This window comes from Letharia columbiana (assembly GCF_014066305.1).
Source record: "Letharia columbiana isolate WasteWater2 chromosome Unknown Sc0000006_s0, whole genome shotgun sequence".
In the NCBI taxonomy this organism is placed as follows: Eukaryota; Fungi; Ascomycota; class Lecanoromycetes; order Lecanorales; family Parmeliaceae; genus Letharia; species Letharia columbiana.
The window spans coordinates 814084-831676 of record NW_023501042.1 but is presented as its reverse complement, the minus strand read 5'-3'; the positions used below and the strand labels follow the sequence as shown (position 1 = coordinate 831676).

At 51.7% G+C, this 17593-nt stretch overlaps 11 protein-coding genes across 11 annotated transcripts; 2 read left to right on the top strand and 9 right to left on the bottom strand.

Moving 5' to 3' along the window:
• Positions 1-291: 291 nt before the first annotated feature.
• On the top strand, positions 292-1670 carry HO173_002937 (uncharacterized protein; the record flags this gene model as incomplete). The annotated part of the gene is made up of 4 exons (XM_037304868.1): positions 292-366; positions 422-741; positions 795-849; positions 903-1670. 4 exons carry the CDS (start codon positions 292-294, stop codon positions 1668-1670), a joined length of 1218 nt encoding a protein of 405 aa, XP_037168361.1.
• Positions 1671-3962: 2292 nt separating this feature from the next.
• Positions 3963-5464, bottom strand: HO173_002936 (uncharacterized protein; the record flags this gene model as incomplete). Its single annotated transcript, XM_037304867.1, has 2 exons — positions 3963-4882; positions 5068-5464. The coding sequence occupies 2 exons, from the start codon at positions 5462-5464 to the stop codon at positions 3963-3965; spliced, it is 1317 nt and encodes a 438-aa protein (XP_037168360.1).
• A 1404-nt stretch (positions 5465-6868) lies between these two features.
• On the bottom strand, positions 6869-8888 carry HO173_002935 (uncharacterized protein; the record flags this gene model as incomplete). The annotated part of the gene is made up of 4 exons (XM_037304866.1): positions 6869-7400; positions 7465-8238; positions 8291-8603; positions 8798-8888. 4 exons carry the CDS (start codon positions 8886-8888, stop codon positions 6869-6871), a joined length of 1710 nt encoding a protein of 569 aa, XP_037168359.1.
• A 657-nt stretch (positions 8889-9545) lies between these two features.
• Positions 9546-10124, bottom strand: HO173_002934 (uncharacterized protein; the record flags this gene model as incomplete). Its single annotated transcript, XM_037304865.1, has 2 exons — positions 9546-9574; positions 9623-10124. The coding sequence occupies 2 exons, from the start codon at positions 10122-10124 to the stop codon at positions 9546-9548; spliced, it is 531 nt and encodes a 176-aa protein (XP_037168358.1).
• A 395-nt stretch (positions 10125-10519) lies between these two features.
• Positions 10520-10933, bottom strand: HO173_002933 (uncharacterized protein; the record flags this gene model as incomplete). The annotated part of the gene is made up of 1 exon (XM_037304864.1): positions 10520-10933. One exon carries the CDS (start codon positions 10931-10933, stop codon positions 10520-10522), a length of 414 nt encoding a protein of 137 aa, XP_037168357.1.
• An 80-nt stretch (positions 10934-11013) lies between these two features.
• HO173_002932 (uncharacterized protein) lies at positions 11014-11934 on the bottom strand (the record flags this gene model as incomplete). The annotated part of the gene is made up of 1 exon (XM_037304863.1): positions 11014-11934. The coding sequence occupies one exon, from the start codon at positions 11932-11934 to the stop codon at positions 11014-11016; it is 921 nt and encodes a 306-aa protein (XP_037168356.1).
• A 1166-nt stretch (positions 11935-13100) lies between these two features.
• HO173_002931 (uncharacterized protein) lies at positions 13101-13745 on the bottom strand (the record flags this gene model as incomplete). The annotated part of the gene is made up of 1 exon (XM_037304862.1): positions 13101-13745. One exon carries the CDS (start codon positions 13743-13745, stop codon positions 13101-13103), a length of 645 nt encoding a protein of 214 aa, XP_037168355.1.
• Positions 13746-13780: 35 nt separating this feature from the next.
• Positions 13781-13960, bottom strand: HO173_002930 (uncharacterized protein; the record flags this gene model as incomplete). Its single annotated transcript, XM_037304861.1, has 1 exon — positions 13781-13960. The coding sequence occupies one exon, from the start codon at positions 13958-13960 to the stop codon at positions 13781-13783; it is 180 nt and encodes a 59-aa protein (XP_037168354.1).
• Positions 13961-13981: 21 nt separating this feature from the next.
• Positions 13982-14239, bottom strand: HO173_002929 (uncharacterized protein; the record flags this gene model as incomplete). Its single annotated transcript, XM_037304860.1, has 1 exon — positions 13982-14239. One exon carries the CDS (start codon positions 14237-14239, stop codon positions 13982-13984), a length of 258 nt encoding a protein of 85 aa, XP_037168353.1.
• A 481-nt stretch (positions 14240-14720) lies between these two features.
• HO173_002928 (uncharacterized protein) lies at positions 14721-15921 on the bottom strand (the record flags this gene model as incomplete). Its single annotated transcript, XM_037304859.1, has 2 exons — positions 14721-14748; positions 14906-15921. The coding sequence occupies 2 exons, from the start codon at positions 15919-15921 to the stop codon at positions 14721-14723; spliced, it is 1044 nt and encodes a 347-aa protein (XP_037168352.1).
• A 37-nt stretch (positions 15922-15958) lies between these two features.
• HO173_002927 (uncharacterized protein) lies at positions 15959-17440 on the top strand (the record flags this gene model as incomplete). The annotated part of the gene is made up of 2 exons (XM_037304858.1): positions 15959-16141; positions 16190-17440. The coding sequence occupies 2 exons, from the start codon at positions 15959-15961 to the stop codon at positions 17438-17440; spliced, it is 1434 nt and encodes a 477-aa protein (XP_037168351.1).
• Between the last annotated feature and the right edge of the window lie 153 nt (positions 17441-17593).

Genomic DNA, 17593 nt, shown 5'->3' with positions numbered 1-17593 from the left:
ATACCTTAGCGGATGGCTTGTATCAGAACTGTCTCGAGATTCGAATCTGAAACCGTAGTCGCCTGCCTATTCTGGTGGATACTCAGAAATGCATAGCAATGAAAGCTGTCATGGTTGACTTTGCTACAAGTTCCCCTCGCCCCTCGGTGACGCACAAGCGCTGCGCCTGCCGCGTGTGTTTGCCCCTCCTTGGCTCTTGACCGTTGCTTTATTCTATTCACTCTCATCTCTCAAACCGACTCCTGTTTCTTTCAACTCACCCTCAGCCATTCGTTATCCCTGTCATATACCATGTCTAGCTCTTCCAAAGGTGAAGGTGATGGCGTTGCGCCTCAGAACAAAGGCTCGTGGTCTACGTTTCTGAAGGTACGTAATCCCCCAACGAAACGATGCCTCGCAGACTCGCTGACTGCACGTCCAGTCGATAGCATCTTTCAATGGCGACCTCTCATCTATGACAGCTCCTCCGTTCATCTTAGGCACCACATCCCTCACAGAGTTCTCAGCGTACTGGACTGAACATCCATCCATTTTCGTTGCGCCAGCTTTGGAGCAAGACCCTGCGAAGCGAGCCCTGCTAGTATTGAAGTGGTTCCTCAGTACATTGAAGCAATCGTACAGCAGTAGAAATGACAAGTTTGGGTCGGAAAAAAAGCCACTGAACCCGTTCCTAGGAGAGCTGTTCATCGGGAAGTGGGAAGATGCTGCAGGGACGACGCAATTAGTATCTGAGCAAGTCAGGTAGGCAGTATCCGGGCGCCAGCATTGAACCCGATTGTTGATATCTCTTGAAGTCATCACCCACCAGTGACAGCTTACTGCATTACGAACGACAAGCACGGCGTTCAGGTATGCCTTCTTTGTCCCACCAACCCGAACCCCCTAACATACGGTTTCTCCAGCTTCAAGGATACAACGCCCAAAAGGCGTCATTTTCCCGGACAATCCACGTCAAACAAATCGGTCACGCCATCTACACCCTCAAATCCCACAACGAAACCTACCTCATCACCCTCCCAGCCCTCCACATCGAAGGTCTCATCTACGGCAAACCATTCGTCGAATTGAACAACTGCACTTACATCTCTTCTTCCTCCGGCTACATGGCTAAGATCGATTACTCTGGCAAAGGCTGGGTTTCCGGCAAGAAGAACTCCTTCACGGCTACCCTCTACCCAACAGGTAAAGAGAAGGAGATCTTATACACCGTCGAAGGTCAATGGACCGATAGCTTCACCATCAAGGCTGGTAGCGGTAGTGGCCTGAAGAAAGCCGAACCGATTGAGACACACAATGCCAAAACCACAAAAACAACACCACTGCAGGTTCCCCCTATCGATCAGCAGGATCCATACGAGTCCAACAGAGCGTGGCAGAAAGTCGCGGAAGGGATTATCAAGAGCGATATGGATGTCGTGCATAATGAGAAATCGAAGATCGAAATGTCGCAAAGAGAATTGCGGAGAAAAGAGCAGGCTGAGGGGCGGGAATGGCAGAGGAGATTCTTCAAGCGATCGTCGCCTCCAGATCCGTTGTTCGAGAAATTGGCAAAGCCCATACCGGGTGAGAAGATCGAAGCTGAAAAGACGGGCGGCGTGTGGAGGTTTGATGAGTCAAAAGTGCAGGAGGGTGCCAAGGAGCCGACGCAGGCTGCTCATCGTGAGTTGTGAACATGGCTTACAAACAGAAATGGAAAGGGAGCACTTGGAGTTGGCTTTGCTTTCTGAAAGGCATAGTGTAGGAAACATGGCCGGTCGCTGATACACATTACCCATAGCGTGATGCGTTTTTTTTTTTTTTTTTTTTTTTTTTTTTTTTTTATTTTTTTTAAATTTTTAAAAAAAATAAATTAATTTTTTTTTTTTTTTTTTTTTTTTTTTTTTTTTTTTTTTTTTTTTTTTTTTTTTTTTTTTTTTTTTTTTTTTTTTTTTTTTTTTTTTTTTTTTTTTTTTTTTTTTTTTATTTTTTTTTAATTTTTTTTTTTTTTTTTTAATTAAGTTATTTATTTTTTTTTTTATTTTTTTTTTTTTTTTTTTTTTTTTTTTTTTTTTTTTTTTTTTATTTTTTTTTTTTTTTTTTTTTTTTTTATTTTTTTTTTTTTTTTTTTTTTTTTTTATTTTTTTTTTTTTTTTTTTTTTTATTTTTTTTTTTTTTTTTATTTTTTTTTTTTTTTTTTTTTTTTTTTTTTTTTTTTTTTTTTTTTTTTTTTTTTTTTTTTTTTTTTTTTTTTTTTTTTATTTTTTTTTTTTTTTTTTTTTTTTTTTTTTTTTTTTTTTTTTTTTTTTTTTTTTTTTTTTTTTTTTTTTTTTTTTTTTTTTTTTTTTTTTTTTTTTTTTTTTTTTTTTTTTTTTTTTTTTTTTTTTTTTTTTTTTCTCTTTTTTTTTTTTTTTTTCCTCCTTTTTTTTTTTTTTCTTTCCCCCCCCCTTTTTCCCTTCTCCCCCCCCTCTTTCCCCCCCCCCCCCCCCCCCCCCCCCCCCCCCCCCCCCCCCTTTCCTCTTTTCTCCCCCCTCCCCCCCCCCCCCCCCTCCCTCCCCCCCCCTTTCTCCCCCCTTTTTCTTTTCCCTTCCTTCCCCCCCCCCCCCTCCTTCCCCCCCCCCCCCCCCCCCCCCCCCCCCCCCCCCCCCCCCCCCCCCCCCCCCCCCCCCCCCCCCCCCCCCCCCCCCCCCCCCCCCCCCCCCCCCCCCCCCCCCCCCCCCCCCCCCCCCCCCCCCCCCCCCCCCCTTTTTCCCCCCCTCCCCCCTCTTTCCCCCCCTTTTTCCCTTCCCCCCCCCCCCCCCCCCCCCTCCCCCCCCCCCCCCCTCTTCCCTATTTTCTTTCATTTTTTTTTATTTTTTTTTTATTTTTTCTTTTTTTCTTTTTTTTCCCTTTTTCTCTTTCTTTTTTCATTTTTTATTCTTTTTTTTTCTTATTTTTTGTTTTTTGTTTTCTCCTTTTTTTTTTCTTTTTTCCTTTTTTATATTTTCTTTTTTTTTTCTTTTTTTTGTTGGCTTGGGTGTTGGTGGTGGGGGGGGGGGGGGGGGGGGGGGGGGGGGGGGTGGTTGGGTTGGGGGGTTTGGGTGGGGGGGGGGGTGGCGGGGGGGTGTTGGTGGGGGGGGGGGGGGGGGGGGGGGGGGGGGGGGGGGGGGGGGGGGGGGGGGGGGGGGGGGGGGGGGGGGGGGGGGGGGGGGGGGGGGGGGGGGGGGGGGGGGGGGGGGGGGGGGGGGAAGGGCCAGGGCAGGGCAGGGCAGGGCAGGGCAGGGCAGGGCAGGGCAGGGCAGGGCAGGGCAGGGCAGGGCAGGGCAGGGCAGGGCAGGGCAGGGCAGGGCAGGGCAGGGCAGGGCAGGGCAGGGCAGGGGTTGAACCACATGGTCGGATGGACCGGTTGTAGGGATCTAAGGGCGGGAAGGGAGAGGGGTTTGGTTTGGTTTGTGGTGGTTCGGTTTGGTTTGGTTTGGTTTGGTTTGGTTTTGGTTTGGTTTGGTTTGGTTTGGTACGAGGTGACGGTTTGGCCACTCGACTCTATCCTCTATTTGGAGATGGGGAACTCGGCGTTCCCGCCGACTGGGTCGGTGGTGTGGATTTTCTTTTGCTCCGTCTGTATGATGCGGTACTAGTACGGTGCGAAAGAAAAAAAAAAAAAGGGAGGGGGAGGGGGTTTGAGTATCCGCCGTTGATTGTTTTGGAGTAGGATCGAGCAGCTGAGGCGGAGGGACTGGCTATGAACACTTTAGCTACCCTTGAGGAAATGCCCGTTGCCGGGAAAATAAAAAAACACATGGGTAAAGAAATTGTATGGTGCGGCACGAGAGGTATCTCCCCAAAACGCCAAAAACTTCACGCCAAAAAGTCAGAAGCCACCCATATAACTTTATGTATGTAGGTATCGCGCTCGTTTCGCGTAGAGTTGAAGATCAAAAAATCACCGGGGCCATACAAAAAACCCAATTTTTTTCTCTTGTTTCACATTCCAAAATTTCCCCGTATCATGTATTCCCGACCGCCGTGCTCGGGGTCCCGTTGTCGTTCCCAACACCGGCGTCCATGACTCCGTTGCTCGTTTCCCCATTCGTCACGCCCCCATTCCCACCCGTACTCATCGGGCTCTCGGCTACGGCTTTCGTCCCATTCACTTCCTCGTGTCCGTGCACCCCATTCGTTTCCTTCTGGCCCCGCGAAAACCGATATCTGTCCACCAACCCCTGATTCACCGCCGTCAGCGCCTCCCGCCCTTCCAGCACCGCCTCCACGTTCTGCATCACCAGTTTCTCGAACGCCGTCGCCGTTTCCACGCTCCCGCCGCCCGTATGCGACGTCAATGTGACGTTGAACATCTTGCTCAACCGTTCGCTGACCCGCGGTTCGTGCGCGTGCACGTCCAGTCCGGCCGCGCTGATGTGTTTGCTGTCCAAGGCGTCGGCGAGGGCGTCTTCGTCGATGCAGACGCCGCGGGCTATGTTGACGACGCGGGCGCCGGCGGGGAGGAGGGAGAGGGTGTGTGCGTGGAGGAGCGGGCGGCCCGTGTACGGGGTGGCTATCAAGACGCAATCGGATAACGTGAGCAGCTCCTCCATGGACGGGCAGAAGATGGCATCTGCTTCCCGTTCCATGTCCGCGTTCTTCTGGATGACATCATGGTATATAATCTTCATGCCGAATGCGGCCCGGACTTTTTTCGCAATCGCATGCCCGATGTTACCCAGGCCTATTATGCCGAGGGTATGGCCTCGCGGATTGTGAGACTCAAAGGGGATCAGCTGGTGCGCCTTGGTCCATTCATCGGAAGAACTCGATCGCGCGGCGAGGGAGGACCAGGTCATGTGGCGGAAAACGGAGAGGATGTGGTAAAGCGCCATGTCGGCGACGGATTCGGTGGAGGCGTGCGCCCCATTGCAGTAGAGAATGCCTGTATCCATAAAGAACATCTATCAGCAAATTCCCACTCTCAGTACAGTATGTGCATGTTTCGGAGGTCCTCGGTGTCGGAGGCACCTCCCGCCGGCCTTGCATCGATGCCTTGCATTGACGATCATGCAGTCGGGAATCGTGCAGCTGTCAGCACGGTGCATAAATAAATGCACACGCACATACCGAATTCCGCCAGGACCCCAGTATCAACCCAGTCGAACCCCGCCCCCGCACTCGCCATCACCTGCATGCTCGTCGGCAGCAATTCAATCAATTCTCTATCCCACAACCCCATCTCCCCGCCCGTATTCCAGAATGGCCGTATCGTCGCCGAGAAGTCTCCCCATGTTTTGTCTTCGAGATGTTGTTTGAAGACGGAGCGCTGTAGGGAGGAGGGAGGGGGGTTGATGATGTTGTATTTGGAGGAGAGCTGGGAGTGGAGCGTGTGGTTGTAGAGGATCGGATCGCCGAGGTGGAGGATGGTAGGTTTGGAGATGATACCGTTTGTGTGGTTGTTGTCGTTGTCATTGGGGGTGTGGATGTGTTTGGTGTCGTATGAGGAATCGGCAGTAGAGCCCATGTTGGTGAAAAGATTGAAGAGGTTTGTGGAATTGAACAGGAAGAACGCAAACAAAAAGCCGCCGGGTGAGATGTTATATACCTTGCACTCCCACCTCTTACACCTCCCCCCTCTCTGCTCTTTTTCACTCTCCACCTCTCAGCTCAGCTTCCTGGTTGTTTCCGTAGGAATTACTCAATGGGTAGTAAGTGGACGGCACTCGTTCCGTCCGTTTCCCCAGACCGGAAGCAAAGCCAAATGGTGAAGGCAGTCAGCTCGAAGGTCCACTACCGATAGTGCCACAAGCTTCTTTCCCCGGATTTCGCTTTTCACACCGCAGGCAGTAGCGGAGATATCAGTTCATGCATCATCGCCATCTTCTAAGTTGTGTCTCCGGTATGAGTGATCAAGGATAACAGGGGGCCCTGGACGAATAGCGGGGCTTCAAGCATCTTGTAGCGCGTGCTCTCTTCTCCCCTGAGCTTTGGCGGACTTGAGCTCTTGCACTCTAGTCTCTAGCTCTTGAATTCTGCTCTGGATAAGAAAGGGGAGAGACTAGAGAGAGAGGAAAAAGGGAGCCACAGCCGCGACAGCCGTCCTCATGATCAGGCCACCGCCCTCCTCTCTTCCTGGAACTCAGCATGGGGCCACCCAGGGCCGCCCCAAGTGCAAGCCTAAATATGCCCAAAGCAATATCTCAACTAATGAAAAGTCTCCGCCTGAGTTGATGAGGTCCGAGCACGCGGCCAAGGAAGGAACTAATCTTTTTGCTGCATCGAAGATCTCCTCGCTTAGCCCACCCAGGGACTCTCCAGGGCAGCTCCCCAGGGTAAGCTCAGCCTCTCAGGGCCCAACCCTTTGGGGCTTCAGGGGGCGCTATCTTTAGTTTGTCCGGAAGCACCAGAGCTGTGGTGGCTGCATATCTGAAGCGAACTTGTTTGGGTATGCCCAGCCGGCCACTCGTAGTACAGTTACTGTACTGGTGGTACCTTACCATCTTACGAACTACGGTAGGCTTAAGGAAAGACGAGTCTGCATGGGCCTTGTGTGGGATTTGCATGACGATTTGCATGAGATTTCCCATGCTAACAAATCCGATCAAAGCCGGCACAGACTAGCAGGCCAACCCCAAAAATCAAGGATATCGAGCGTCGAATGAATGAGTCAGTCAATCATCATACAGCATCATTCTTCCCCCCCCCCTTCAAAACTGCTTGCACGGGATCAACTTCCTTGCTGTACTTAATTTACAAGAACCAATCGGTCTCTAGCTGGTATCTCATTCATGCAAGTCTGTAAGAGACTGCAGTAGGTAGATACAACGCAGCTTGGCTCCTCTTCCTCCTGTCACTACGACCTGTGTCAGACCGCTGTTTGACTTTATCGAAATGCCGTCATGCGATCCTATCCATTCCTTTTCGTCGCTTACAACTCCTCCTTGACCTTGTCCGACGCCTTTTGACCCGCTTCGCCAGCGCGGTTAGTGGCTGCCGTTCCTGCTTCCTTCACGTGGTCAGCTCCCTTTTGCCCTTGATACTCAGCCTCTTTGCGGCCACTAGCAGCTCCAATCTTGAGTTGATCAAGAACCCATTGAGCACCGTTTTGTAGGCTGCCGAATATGCCGGCTCCAGGGGTGTTTGTGCCGTGGCGGAAGTATTGAGCATTGCGACGGGCCATAGCCTTGAGTTCATTTGTATTGCTACCTTGATAGTTTTTAACACCGTATGAATCGAGATATGACTTGAGGTCAGAGTCGGACCAAGTATCGAACGTGTTTTCTTTCACGGCATTCGTAGATGCTGCAAGGTAGGAAGTGACCGAGGCGTAGTTGCTGCCTCCTGATTTGGATGCGCTCGAATAACTGTCTTGGGCTTGCTTAAGGAGATCATCACGAGTCGCCCCAGCCTTGTTCGCAGCCTTCTGCGCAGCTTTGTCATTTGAAGAGGACAGGTATTTCCTAAAAAAAGCAAAACAAAGAGATCAGCGTGTTTCACAACATATAGCCGCGCCAAAGGACTTACTTCAAGTTATCGACAGTCCAAGTGTCAAATGTCCATGCAGACCAGCCAGTTGACGCCTTGTGCTTGTTGAGGCGGACTTGCTTCATAAGCTCGTCTTTCTTGCCGCCTTGAGGGACGGGTACACCCCGAGCATCAAGAAATGCCTTAAGCCGGCTGTCACTCCAGGTACCAACGGCTTGGTTGAAAGCGTCCTCTCCCTTGAGTTGGGCATCATCAGTGGATTGAGCGAATTGGTTGTTGGCTTTGGTCGTTGCAGCCCCGAAAGCGCTTGAGACTGAGGAAGCTGCGTTATCACCGGTCAGGGCACTGCGATGCTTGCGTGCGAGCGCCAGAAGTTCATTCCGCTTGGATCCTTGAGGCACTTTGATACCGTTTTTGTCGGCCCACTCCTTGATCTGGGAGTCGCTCCATGAGTCGAGAAGGGCGTCGCTCAAACTCTCTTTGGCTGCTTGGGCAGACTTCGAGGCGGAAGCAGCGGTGTCCTTGAGATTGGTGCTAGCGAGGCGTGAGTTGCGGCGGACCGAAGCAATGAGCTTGTCACGGGTGCTCGGCTGAGGTACGGGCACTCCACGCTCATCGAGGAATTCTTTCAGGTCAGACTCGGACCACGTCTCATACAGCCAGTCGCCAGGATAGTGGACGGATTGTCCAAGCTTTTTTGCGACTGAGTCATAATTTGATCGAGCTGCTGCGATCATGGTGTCGCGCTTGCGAGGCTGAGGAGCCGGAATATCGTTTTTGTCGAGGAAAGATTTCAGCTGAGAGTCGGTCCAGCTGCGTAATGGTTGTCAGTAATGAATGTGAGTAGTGAGGAATCGAGGAATACCTATCGAAAACCCAGTCCTTCACAGAATGATAGGATTCCGAGGCAGAGTCCGCACTATCCGTCCAGTAGCTCTTGACCGAGTTGACCAAGCTGTTCTTGTTCGAGTCTGCGGCTTTCTTGCTATCGGCTCCCTTGGACTTGAGATACGACTGAAGCTGGGGAGTATCCCAGTCCTTATACGGGGTAGCAACTTTTTCATTCCAATTGGTCTTCACAAGTTTCTCGAGATCTTTGCGGTTTGCGGGTGTAGGGTACGGGACATCGTGGTCTGAGAGCCAACGCTCCAGCTCGGTTTCATGCCATTTGTTATATGCTAACGAGGTGGATTAGACTGGCTCGTGAGAAGACACGCGTACATGTGCATGGAAATGTATATGGATGGAGTGAGTGAGGATGGAGCTGAAGATCCTTGTGACGTAATTGGTCATGGCAGAGCATTCCCGAACCAGTATTCGATGAGGGAGGTACACTAGATAACAGGGGAGCAGAAATGAAATGAGTACGAACCTGCCGTGGTAGCACCACCGAACCAACTGCTTGCGACAGTTGACTCTGTTGCCAACGCGAACAGCAAGACGGAGGAAAGGGAAATCTTCATCTCGTATCACGGTTGATGTATGTGCCTCAACTGCAATAAATCTATGGAAGGGTTCGTCAGAAGGGATCACGGCAGGAGGTAAGCTGTCAATGAGTTACAGAAGTGGTTGATGAGGAAGTGAGGTCTGTGTTGTGGAGTAGAAACTTCCAGCAAAAAACGGGGAAAGCTGTTAGCGCGAAGGAGCCTTGTAATGACGTAGCCGGGCAGCCACGAAATGACAACACACGCCCTTTCTCACGCGTTCACCAGTTGGCCTGGCGCGTTTCGGCCTTCTGCAAAAACTGTTGCTTTTACGAGAAGTTGCGGCACAATGTTCAGAGCTAATTCTCGGGGCTCAAGCACGAAGAGATTCAGTCAAGCCACACTCGTTACTGGGGCTACTAAGTTGACTGGTCATAAAGGCAGATAAGTGCTTGTCATCACCATAGCATTCTATTTCCTGGCTGCCCCGTATTGATGGAGGGCATTGCAGTGAAGATACGTCCTTGACTTTCATTGCCTGTCAAACAGAACATGCTGCAGCAGTAGGAGCAGTAGAGCAGTAGGAAGGGTAGAAGGGTGTTCCCCGTCGCCCTTGGTATGTCTCCTATCGTACACTTCCACCTCGCAGGCTTGCCCATGTCCCTTCAGCTCAAAGTGTCCCGTCCCATCATTCCATCATGGATTCCTGTCGGCACCACCTTGACCTGCAAGCAGTCAGCAGAGTCCAGGAGAAAACGTAGCCAGCAACTTACCACTCCAGAATCCCTTATCCACTTTGTCCTCCTTATCGACGCTTTTCTCATTAGGACGGTCATGCCTCTTTTCCATATCCTCGTTGTGCGCTCTCACCTCGTCACTGTGAGTATGCTCTTCAGGCGCATCATGCTTGTGAATCTTTGGTTGTGGCCCGCCTCCCTCTCCTCCACTTGCTCCTCCACTCCCACTCGTACTGGCCTGACCACCGGAGTCACTCTGCTGCGTATTGTGACCTTCACTTCCCTTTTTGGTAGGTCCACCTCCTGTGCCTTGACCGACTGACGGAGGAGGTGGGCCTGGGTGCTCGAGGTCGGCCGAGGGGTTCGAGCCTTGGTCTGATGGGTTCTCGCCCTTTGGGTCGCCTTCTCCACCGCCGTAGGAGGAACCGCCAGCGTAGAGACGGTGTTGCTGGGCATAGGCTGGTGCCAGGAATGATTGAGGGGAAGAACGGATTGTGGTGATACGTGTGACAATTGGGGTCATTCGTAGTCGTGTCATGGTTGAAGTATAAATGGTATTGATGGGTGCCAGATTGGATGGTTGATTGCAGAAGGCAGGTATTGGGCAAGTAGATGGTTGATGTGTTTTATTTGAAGTCTGAATGACTTCTTTATTGAAAGTAAAAGCTATACGAGAGAATACAGCTCATGTCACCAATGTCGAAAAGTCCGGAGCTCCACGTCAATAAAACGTTGATGACGTAGTTGACAACCGCTTGCCCGACCGAGGGACCCAAAAATAACATCCATCCCACAATTCCTTCGCCAAAATCAAAACTCCTGTATCCTCAACTTCTAAACGTCGACCTTTGAACCCATCTCTACCCACCTCCATATCGTCTGTCCTGGCGTCAGTCTTTGGCATCTCGACTTCTTGTAAAGAATGCATACCGCTCAAATTGTCCTGCAACGACTCACATCCTCCAATGGCTCTGCTAAATCTCTCGAATCATCCGAGCTGACCGTTGACTTTGTCGATGATGAGGCCGATGTGCCCTCGTAGCCCTCGTCCATCTTCAATGCCTTTTCACTCAGTTCAAAGTCTTGGGCTCCATCTAGCCGTGCGAAAATTTGCCGTGTGGTGTTCTGGATGTTGAACATGATGTTGCATCGCCTGCTGTTGCTCGAGTGGATGGTCCTGTTGATCTTCTCCAGTTGCTGAATGTCGTTGGTAAATTTTGCTGCGAGTTCCTTCCAGCGGCAGCTCCTCACGTAACGCTGCCATCTGCCAATGTGGTCGTTTCCGAGATGGTAGTCCTCGATGTGGTCCATCACCCAACTTGGGTTCAGCCCGGATGCATCGATCATGCCGTCAATTCGCTCTCCGATTTCGCGATCACCTAGGTCAAGATTCTCAGCAGTCTTCTTCGTCAATGATTTTTTTGCCCTTACTCGATTTCGTGCCCCGAAAGGAGACATTTTCCATACTGTAACCAAGTCTCGTCCTTCTCCTCCATCGGGGTAACTCTCATCAAGCAGTATTGATCGAAAAGCTGCTCACGCAGAAACTTTCTCAGCTGGGCGACGTCGGATGTCAATTGCTGCTGGGCATGGGCAACTCGGGCAACATGAGTGGTGACTTCATTGTCCATGCGACAGATCTGGGCCCATCTTGGGCGGGGGTGTTTGCCGACAGGAGTGCAGATGAAGGTATGGTAGGCGGAGTAGATCTCCATGAGCCGCGTCCTGAAAGTCCTCTCGATCTTGTCGGTGCCTTGTAGCGATTCGTACTTTTTCGTTCTGAGTATGGCTTCTTTGATTTCGTGCAACTCTTTCTCAGTCGGCTGGCGTCGGGAGTGAGTGGCACCGGACTCGTCCTCTTCTGGTATGGTTTTCATGGGGTTCTTCGCTAGCTCATCCACATTCTTGACGAACCGGTGTCTGGTTTGCAGGATGTCCACGACATCTGCCGCGTCCTCGAATGCGATCGCAATTCGTTGGCGGTGTAATCTCAGGGCGTCGGATCTCATCTTGTGTACGTTTTCTTCTGTGGCGGTTTTTGAAAGGTAGTTGCTGGTGAAGATACGTTGTCGCTTTGCCATGGACAGCTCGTATTGACTGGTCATCTCGGTCCAGAGCTCATTGTTGGAGGTCCGTGAGGGCTTGGACTGACGGTATGTGAGGAAAGTCCAGCTGGCTGGAGGGTAGGCAGACGCGTGGAGGGTCATGTAGTCTGCCATGATGGCGGAAGAGAAGTGATGTTGTTGAGCTGGTCGATGAGTGATGTGTATAAGTGTTCCGAAAGGCGCTTGATACGGTTTGTCTTTACTTCGTACAGTGTATGGAGATGTGGAAGTGTGAAGATCCATGTGGGCATTCTCCCTACTTTTTATACCATCCTAGTGGCCTCTTTGACTCATTTTATTCCCTCAATATATTTGTATAAAAAAATTTCTTCTGAGAGATTTCTTGGCTCCGAAATCCGCCGTTCAGAGTGGTACGCTGAGTCTGTTACCCTATGCCGGAATTCCGTGCCAACAGTTCTCTTCCAGACCATCACACTACCGAACAGAGATCTCTTCTACCACCCTGTCCCAGCTCAACTTACATCGCCTGTGCCCAGATGCCCCAAATGGAAGACATCCTCAAAAGGGCGTCAAATAGGGGTTCCTTGGCATCACGAAGAAAATTTCTATTCCACCATCTCACAATCCAAGACTCCCTCAATCTCAAAATTCCACCCTAGGGATAAATTCTAAAAGAGCAAGTTACGTGACTCACACCCCTTTCTCTGCTGCCGAAGGCTCATTTCTCAAGATGGGGAAAATCGACGCATCTGTTGTAGGTGAGTGAGTGAGTGAGTGAGTGATTCGCATGATTGATTGATTCCACATGCAGCTACTTTGACACTGCATCCAAACATACCACCGCAATGGCAGGTATCAATCCCTCGCAGCTTGGTCATTGTTCGGTTGTCCGGGATGGTGTGTCCTACTTGGCTTCTTCCACCTTTATCTAGAACCTAGGCCGAGAGGTCTTTACCGCCAAATCCTCTCTTTCTCTCTCTCTCTCTTGACTTTTCTCATCTGGGTGGAAAAGATCGGTTCCCGACACGACTTCCTAATACTGTTACGTGGCTATCCTACGGGAAGAAAAGCTAGCAGCATGCTCGAATAGTCTCGAGTTTCTCCTTCGCGCGCAAAATAGCTCCTATTTCCAACGCGTCGCCAATGCCTACTGATCTTCTCAACAGCTCCTGCGTTTTGGATTTGGATAGCATGGATAGACAGTACAGGAACATCCGTAAACAATGCTACCTATCTCTGCACGGCATAGCGTCCCCTAACATCGCCGTCGCGTAGACTTCCTGCCGCCCTCACGCTCCCCTCTCCGCCGCATCATCGACCGGAGCCAGAATGTTGGTATGGCGTGGCCGTGTAATGCTCCCCAATGTCCTTGCTAGCGGACGTTACATTGGCCGTGTCATCTCCGTTCGGCTTTGCTGGTTTGAAAGCACCCCCCCTCCCTCCCCTTTTCACTGCTGGCACCTGCAGTATCCATACTGCGCGGGGTTTGCCCCTCCCAACCTCCTCTCTCCTCCCCAATATTCCGCTCGTTGCTCTGCGGAGAGAAGTCCTGACCTGGAGGCAATGAACAGCGATCGAACGACGGTGTAGGGAGCGGGGGCCTTGGAATGGCCGAAGGTGGTTTCCGGCCATTTCGGTGTCACTAGTGGCTCGCTTTCGCCATGGTAGAACTCGTAGCGTCTCAGCCTTGCTTCTTCGAAACTCTGCTCTGCACGGTTGCAAAAGCCAGGGATGCTAACGAGGACGCATGTAGTATCCGGAACGCCAGGCACGATCGTTTGTTCCGGGCCACCAAAGGTGGACAGAGCTAATTCGCCGACTTGCGGTGGATTGCGAAGGCCAGCAGCTGTGCCGACTGCTGGAGATGGTGTTGTTGCGAGAGGACGGGATGTGCAAGGTATCGAACCAGATGCGGAGCCAGGGAACGGAGGCTTTGGTGCGTCGAGACGTTCTGTCTGAAAAGCACGGGGCCAGAAAAAGAGAGGCTGCGCGGCGTAAAACTGAACTGGAGGTTCGTCGAGGACGTTGGCTTGGACAGTTGAGGCTCTACTTGTACTGCCAGTAAGGATACCCGAACAGTTGAATTTCCCCATCAATTTGGAAAGCGCTGGGCGTACGACTAGCTTTCTCAACTGGCGGGCTGCTGACAGTTTGGTGGCGGAAGCAGCGACGCACCAGGCGCAACTCCTTCCACAGTCAGCCCAAGATTGGCCGATTCTCCATCCGAGAGGTCAAAGCCTGTTGAAAGGTTCTCAATGGCTTTCTGCATTAATTTTACTGCATCTTTCATGCTCGCTCGCCAGTGCATGGTGCTTCTCGTGCTTTTCCTTCAGAAGCCGACGACACTCTTGTGCCACTTGGAGCCCGACATGAAGGTTGAGGTCCTTCTCTCGCGGAGTTGATCTAGCTCTTCCTGAAGCAACGCGTAGTACTTCACAGCTTCAAAATGTGGGTCTTGATTGAGCTTGGGCTGGCGGACCTCATCCTCGAGTCCAGCGATCTGCTTACGCAGCTGGTCTTCGACGGCGCTAGATGGTCCTACAGTCTGCTGCGGATCAATCAAGGCTGCTGGGAAGGCGGAAAACATGCCTTTTTCAACGACGTTGGACGATCGTCATATTTTTTGTCGGTCGAGTAAGGTTACTGGAGAAGCGGAAGACATGGCTCCTTCGGAAGCTCGTGGCGATATGTATGTAGCCTAAGATGGGGATCAAGGCCCTTGTGCCGGTGGAGAGCGCTGGAAGAGGATCGATGCTTGAAATGGCAGCTCAAGCCTAGGGGTACCTGTTGGATTGCGGAATTATCATGCTCTAATATCCATGAGAACTCAGCTTTTTGTATGTTACAAGGCCCTATGTTAAGACGCTAGGCGAGGTGTTGAGGGTGAGATCTATCAGTAGAACTAGAAAATATAGACTTAAGTCAAAAAAGCAAAGGATTTGTACAGACGCGCTTGTCGACGCGATTACCGGATCATGCAGTAATCTCCATCCCAGGCATCCCCTCTATCCCCCCCAACGCTGCCCCAAAACTCCTCAAAATCGACCCCTTGTTCCTCAAACTCCTCCCTAATTCTTCTGCACCGCCTTCTTCTGCCTATAAAGATTTCGGAGTCAGTGTCTCTTCTTCACGGCAAATATCCGAGTGATGAAACAGCCCAAGAGAATGAAAAGAACTCTTTTGTTCCCCAAGCGTGATTCGCTGCTCGAAACGTGGTATGAAAGAGGAAGAACATGCTCCGAAATGTACATACCGCTCCCCCGTAAATGGCCCCGTCTGACTCGTCTCACTCTGCACAATCTCAATCCACCGAAAGAACAAATTCTCCTTCCCCATAGCCGTCAAATGATTCTTGATCAACTGCAGCTTCCTCGTGCCTTCGTCTCCTGCGCCTTCTTCCTGCTCGCGCCACACTTCCCAGATCAGCCAGCCCGATTTCTCGCTGTGGACCAGCACGCTTGTTCGGAAGTCGTCGATCTCGTTCTTGCCTACGTCAACGAGCGCTTGCGCTTCGATCATGCCGGAGAAATACAGATCCCAGTTCTGATCCAGCATTTGGTAGCTGGTCTTGCTTTTCACCCAGCCCTTGTCCACAGCCGGCAACACCCTTTCTCTAAACAATTTCCCCTGTCGCCCTTCCTGTAGCCACTCCTCTTTAACCCCGTCCCTCTTCTCCACCTCCCCTCTCATATCCTCCTCCTCCCCACTTCTCTCCGTAGCAAAGAGCGGAACATCCCACCTCCTACTCCTCCGAACCACAACCTCCACATCCCTAAACCGGCACCACCTCCTCCAACCCACCGGGCTGGCCTCCCCACCCTTCCCCAAGAAGAAGTCCCACGGCCACATCCCCACGAACCTAAACAGTAAAAAATCCCCTGCAAACATCAACGTCCTCTCCCCGCTTATTCCAAGTAGTGTCCATTGATCCGTATTGTCTTTATCGATGTTGGCGGGACTGTCATAGCCGAGAACGGAGAGGAGGAGGTAGAAATAGGTGGGGAGGGCTCGCTGGAGACGGAAGACGAGGATTATGAGAATGAAGATGTTGAGGAGGAGCGGGACGGTGAAGATGCGCCGTTTGAAAGCGGGAGGGTGCGTGTCGAGGTGGATGATATAGAGGTGCGATTTGGAGGTTAGGGTGTCGAGGAAGGTCGACAGCTCCGCGGGCGCTGGCTTGAACGGGGAAGGAATGGGCGACGTTGAAGAGGTATTGGGAGCGGTGGGCTTCGCCGGCGGCTTGCCCGAGCTCTTTTTGGGTTTGGGCATCGTGGGCACTCCCCTCTGACGCACAGTTCCAGGCAAAATGACAGGTTTGCTGATGACCGGAAGCTCGAGGCCTCCCGAGCGACGTCACAATCCCCAAAAAAAATACGCGAGCGCCAAACGCGCCTCTCCAACACCAGCCAGAACAACGACATCCATGCCTTGGAAGTCGATGGAGGATCCAAAGCCAAGAGGGCGCTCCGGCCTCATCGCCAGAGCTGTCGTAGGCCTCTCCTCATTTCTACCTAAGGACAATAACTAAGCGATCCAGGATACAGCCCTCCTCCCCGTCCACGCCGCCGCCTCCAAGCCCGCCCAGCGAGCCTACCTCGGCACCTTCCTCTTCGCCGCGACGAGCATCCTGCTCTTCTGCGTCTCGAGCGTAGCTTACACGCTGTTTTACTACAACTATGTGCCGCAGAATAGCGTGGAGCGGGTGGTGCATTTGCAGTTCGGGTGCGTTTGTCTCCGTGGTGTTTCTTGGGCGGAGGTGCTTGTTGATACAGATGCTAATACCGATACTGTGGAGTGTAGGGATGGTCATCCCCACGGCACAGCCCACCTCTCTACATCCCTGACATCGCTCCAACCCTACGACATAACCCTCAGCCTCCACCTGCCCCGGACCCCCTCGAACCTCGCCGCCGGAAACTTCATGCTCGACCTCTCCCTCCTCGGCCCTTCTACGACCGGCACTCCCTCCTCGATCCTCCCTTCCTCCCTCTCCTCCACCACCAATACGACCACCACGATCGCCCGCTCCCGCCGCCCCGCAATCCTAACCTACACCTCTGCAGTCGTCGAGACTGCAAACACCCTCAGCGGACTACCATGGTATATCCTGGGCTGGAAGTCCGAGAGCGAAGTGCTCTCGGTCAGTATGTTCGAAGGCGTCGAATTCGCAAAAGGTTGGGCGAATGTGCCGCAGAGCGTGCGCGTGGTGGTGGAGGCGGATGAGAAGATGCAATTCTATGAAGTGGGGGTGCGAATCATTGCGAAGTTGGGCGGGTTGAGATGGGTACTGTACCACCATCGTGTCCTATCGTTTCTATTCTTCACCACAGCGTTTTGGAGCAGTTCGATGATCTCGATGGCGCTGGCGTGGTTTGCTATTTCGACGTATCTTGGGTCGCCGACGACTGTAAAGACGGAGCCGGAGACCAACGGCACCATTTTCAAGCGAGAGCGCTCAGACTCGGACGCATTTGATCCGACGTCAATGGAGGATCTTTCCGACACGTCAAGGACGTTCCCTACGCTTGGCCGACAGATCCCATTGCATTTCACTGGACGCAAGGACGTCAAGAAGGAAGAGGAGATCAAGAGGGAGGAAGACGAAGTCTTGAGATCAACGGCAGTCCAGCCATTAGCTGCTGAAGCAGACGATGAAGACGACGACATGTCGCAGGAGACAAGCGGTTTCAGAGACTCGGGAATTGGGACCGGTCTTGATGATGAAAGGTTGGCAAGTGTTCAGCGACGGCGTAGAGCATTGATGAATGGAAAGGACAGTGGAGCTTGATCTATGATGTTTTCTAGTAATCAAGATTTCTAGTGTTAAAGATGCATTCATTTGAGCTCGCCTGATACCGCTGTTGCCAGCTGAAACCCACCTCGATGTTGGCTGAAATACCACCTATTTCAGCAAGCCAATGGCCTATTGCCGAGAAGATAG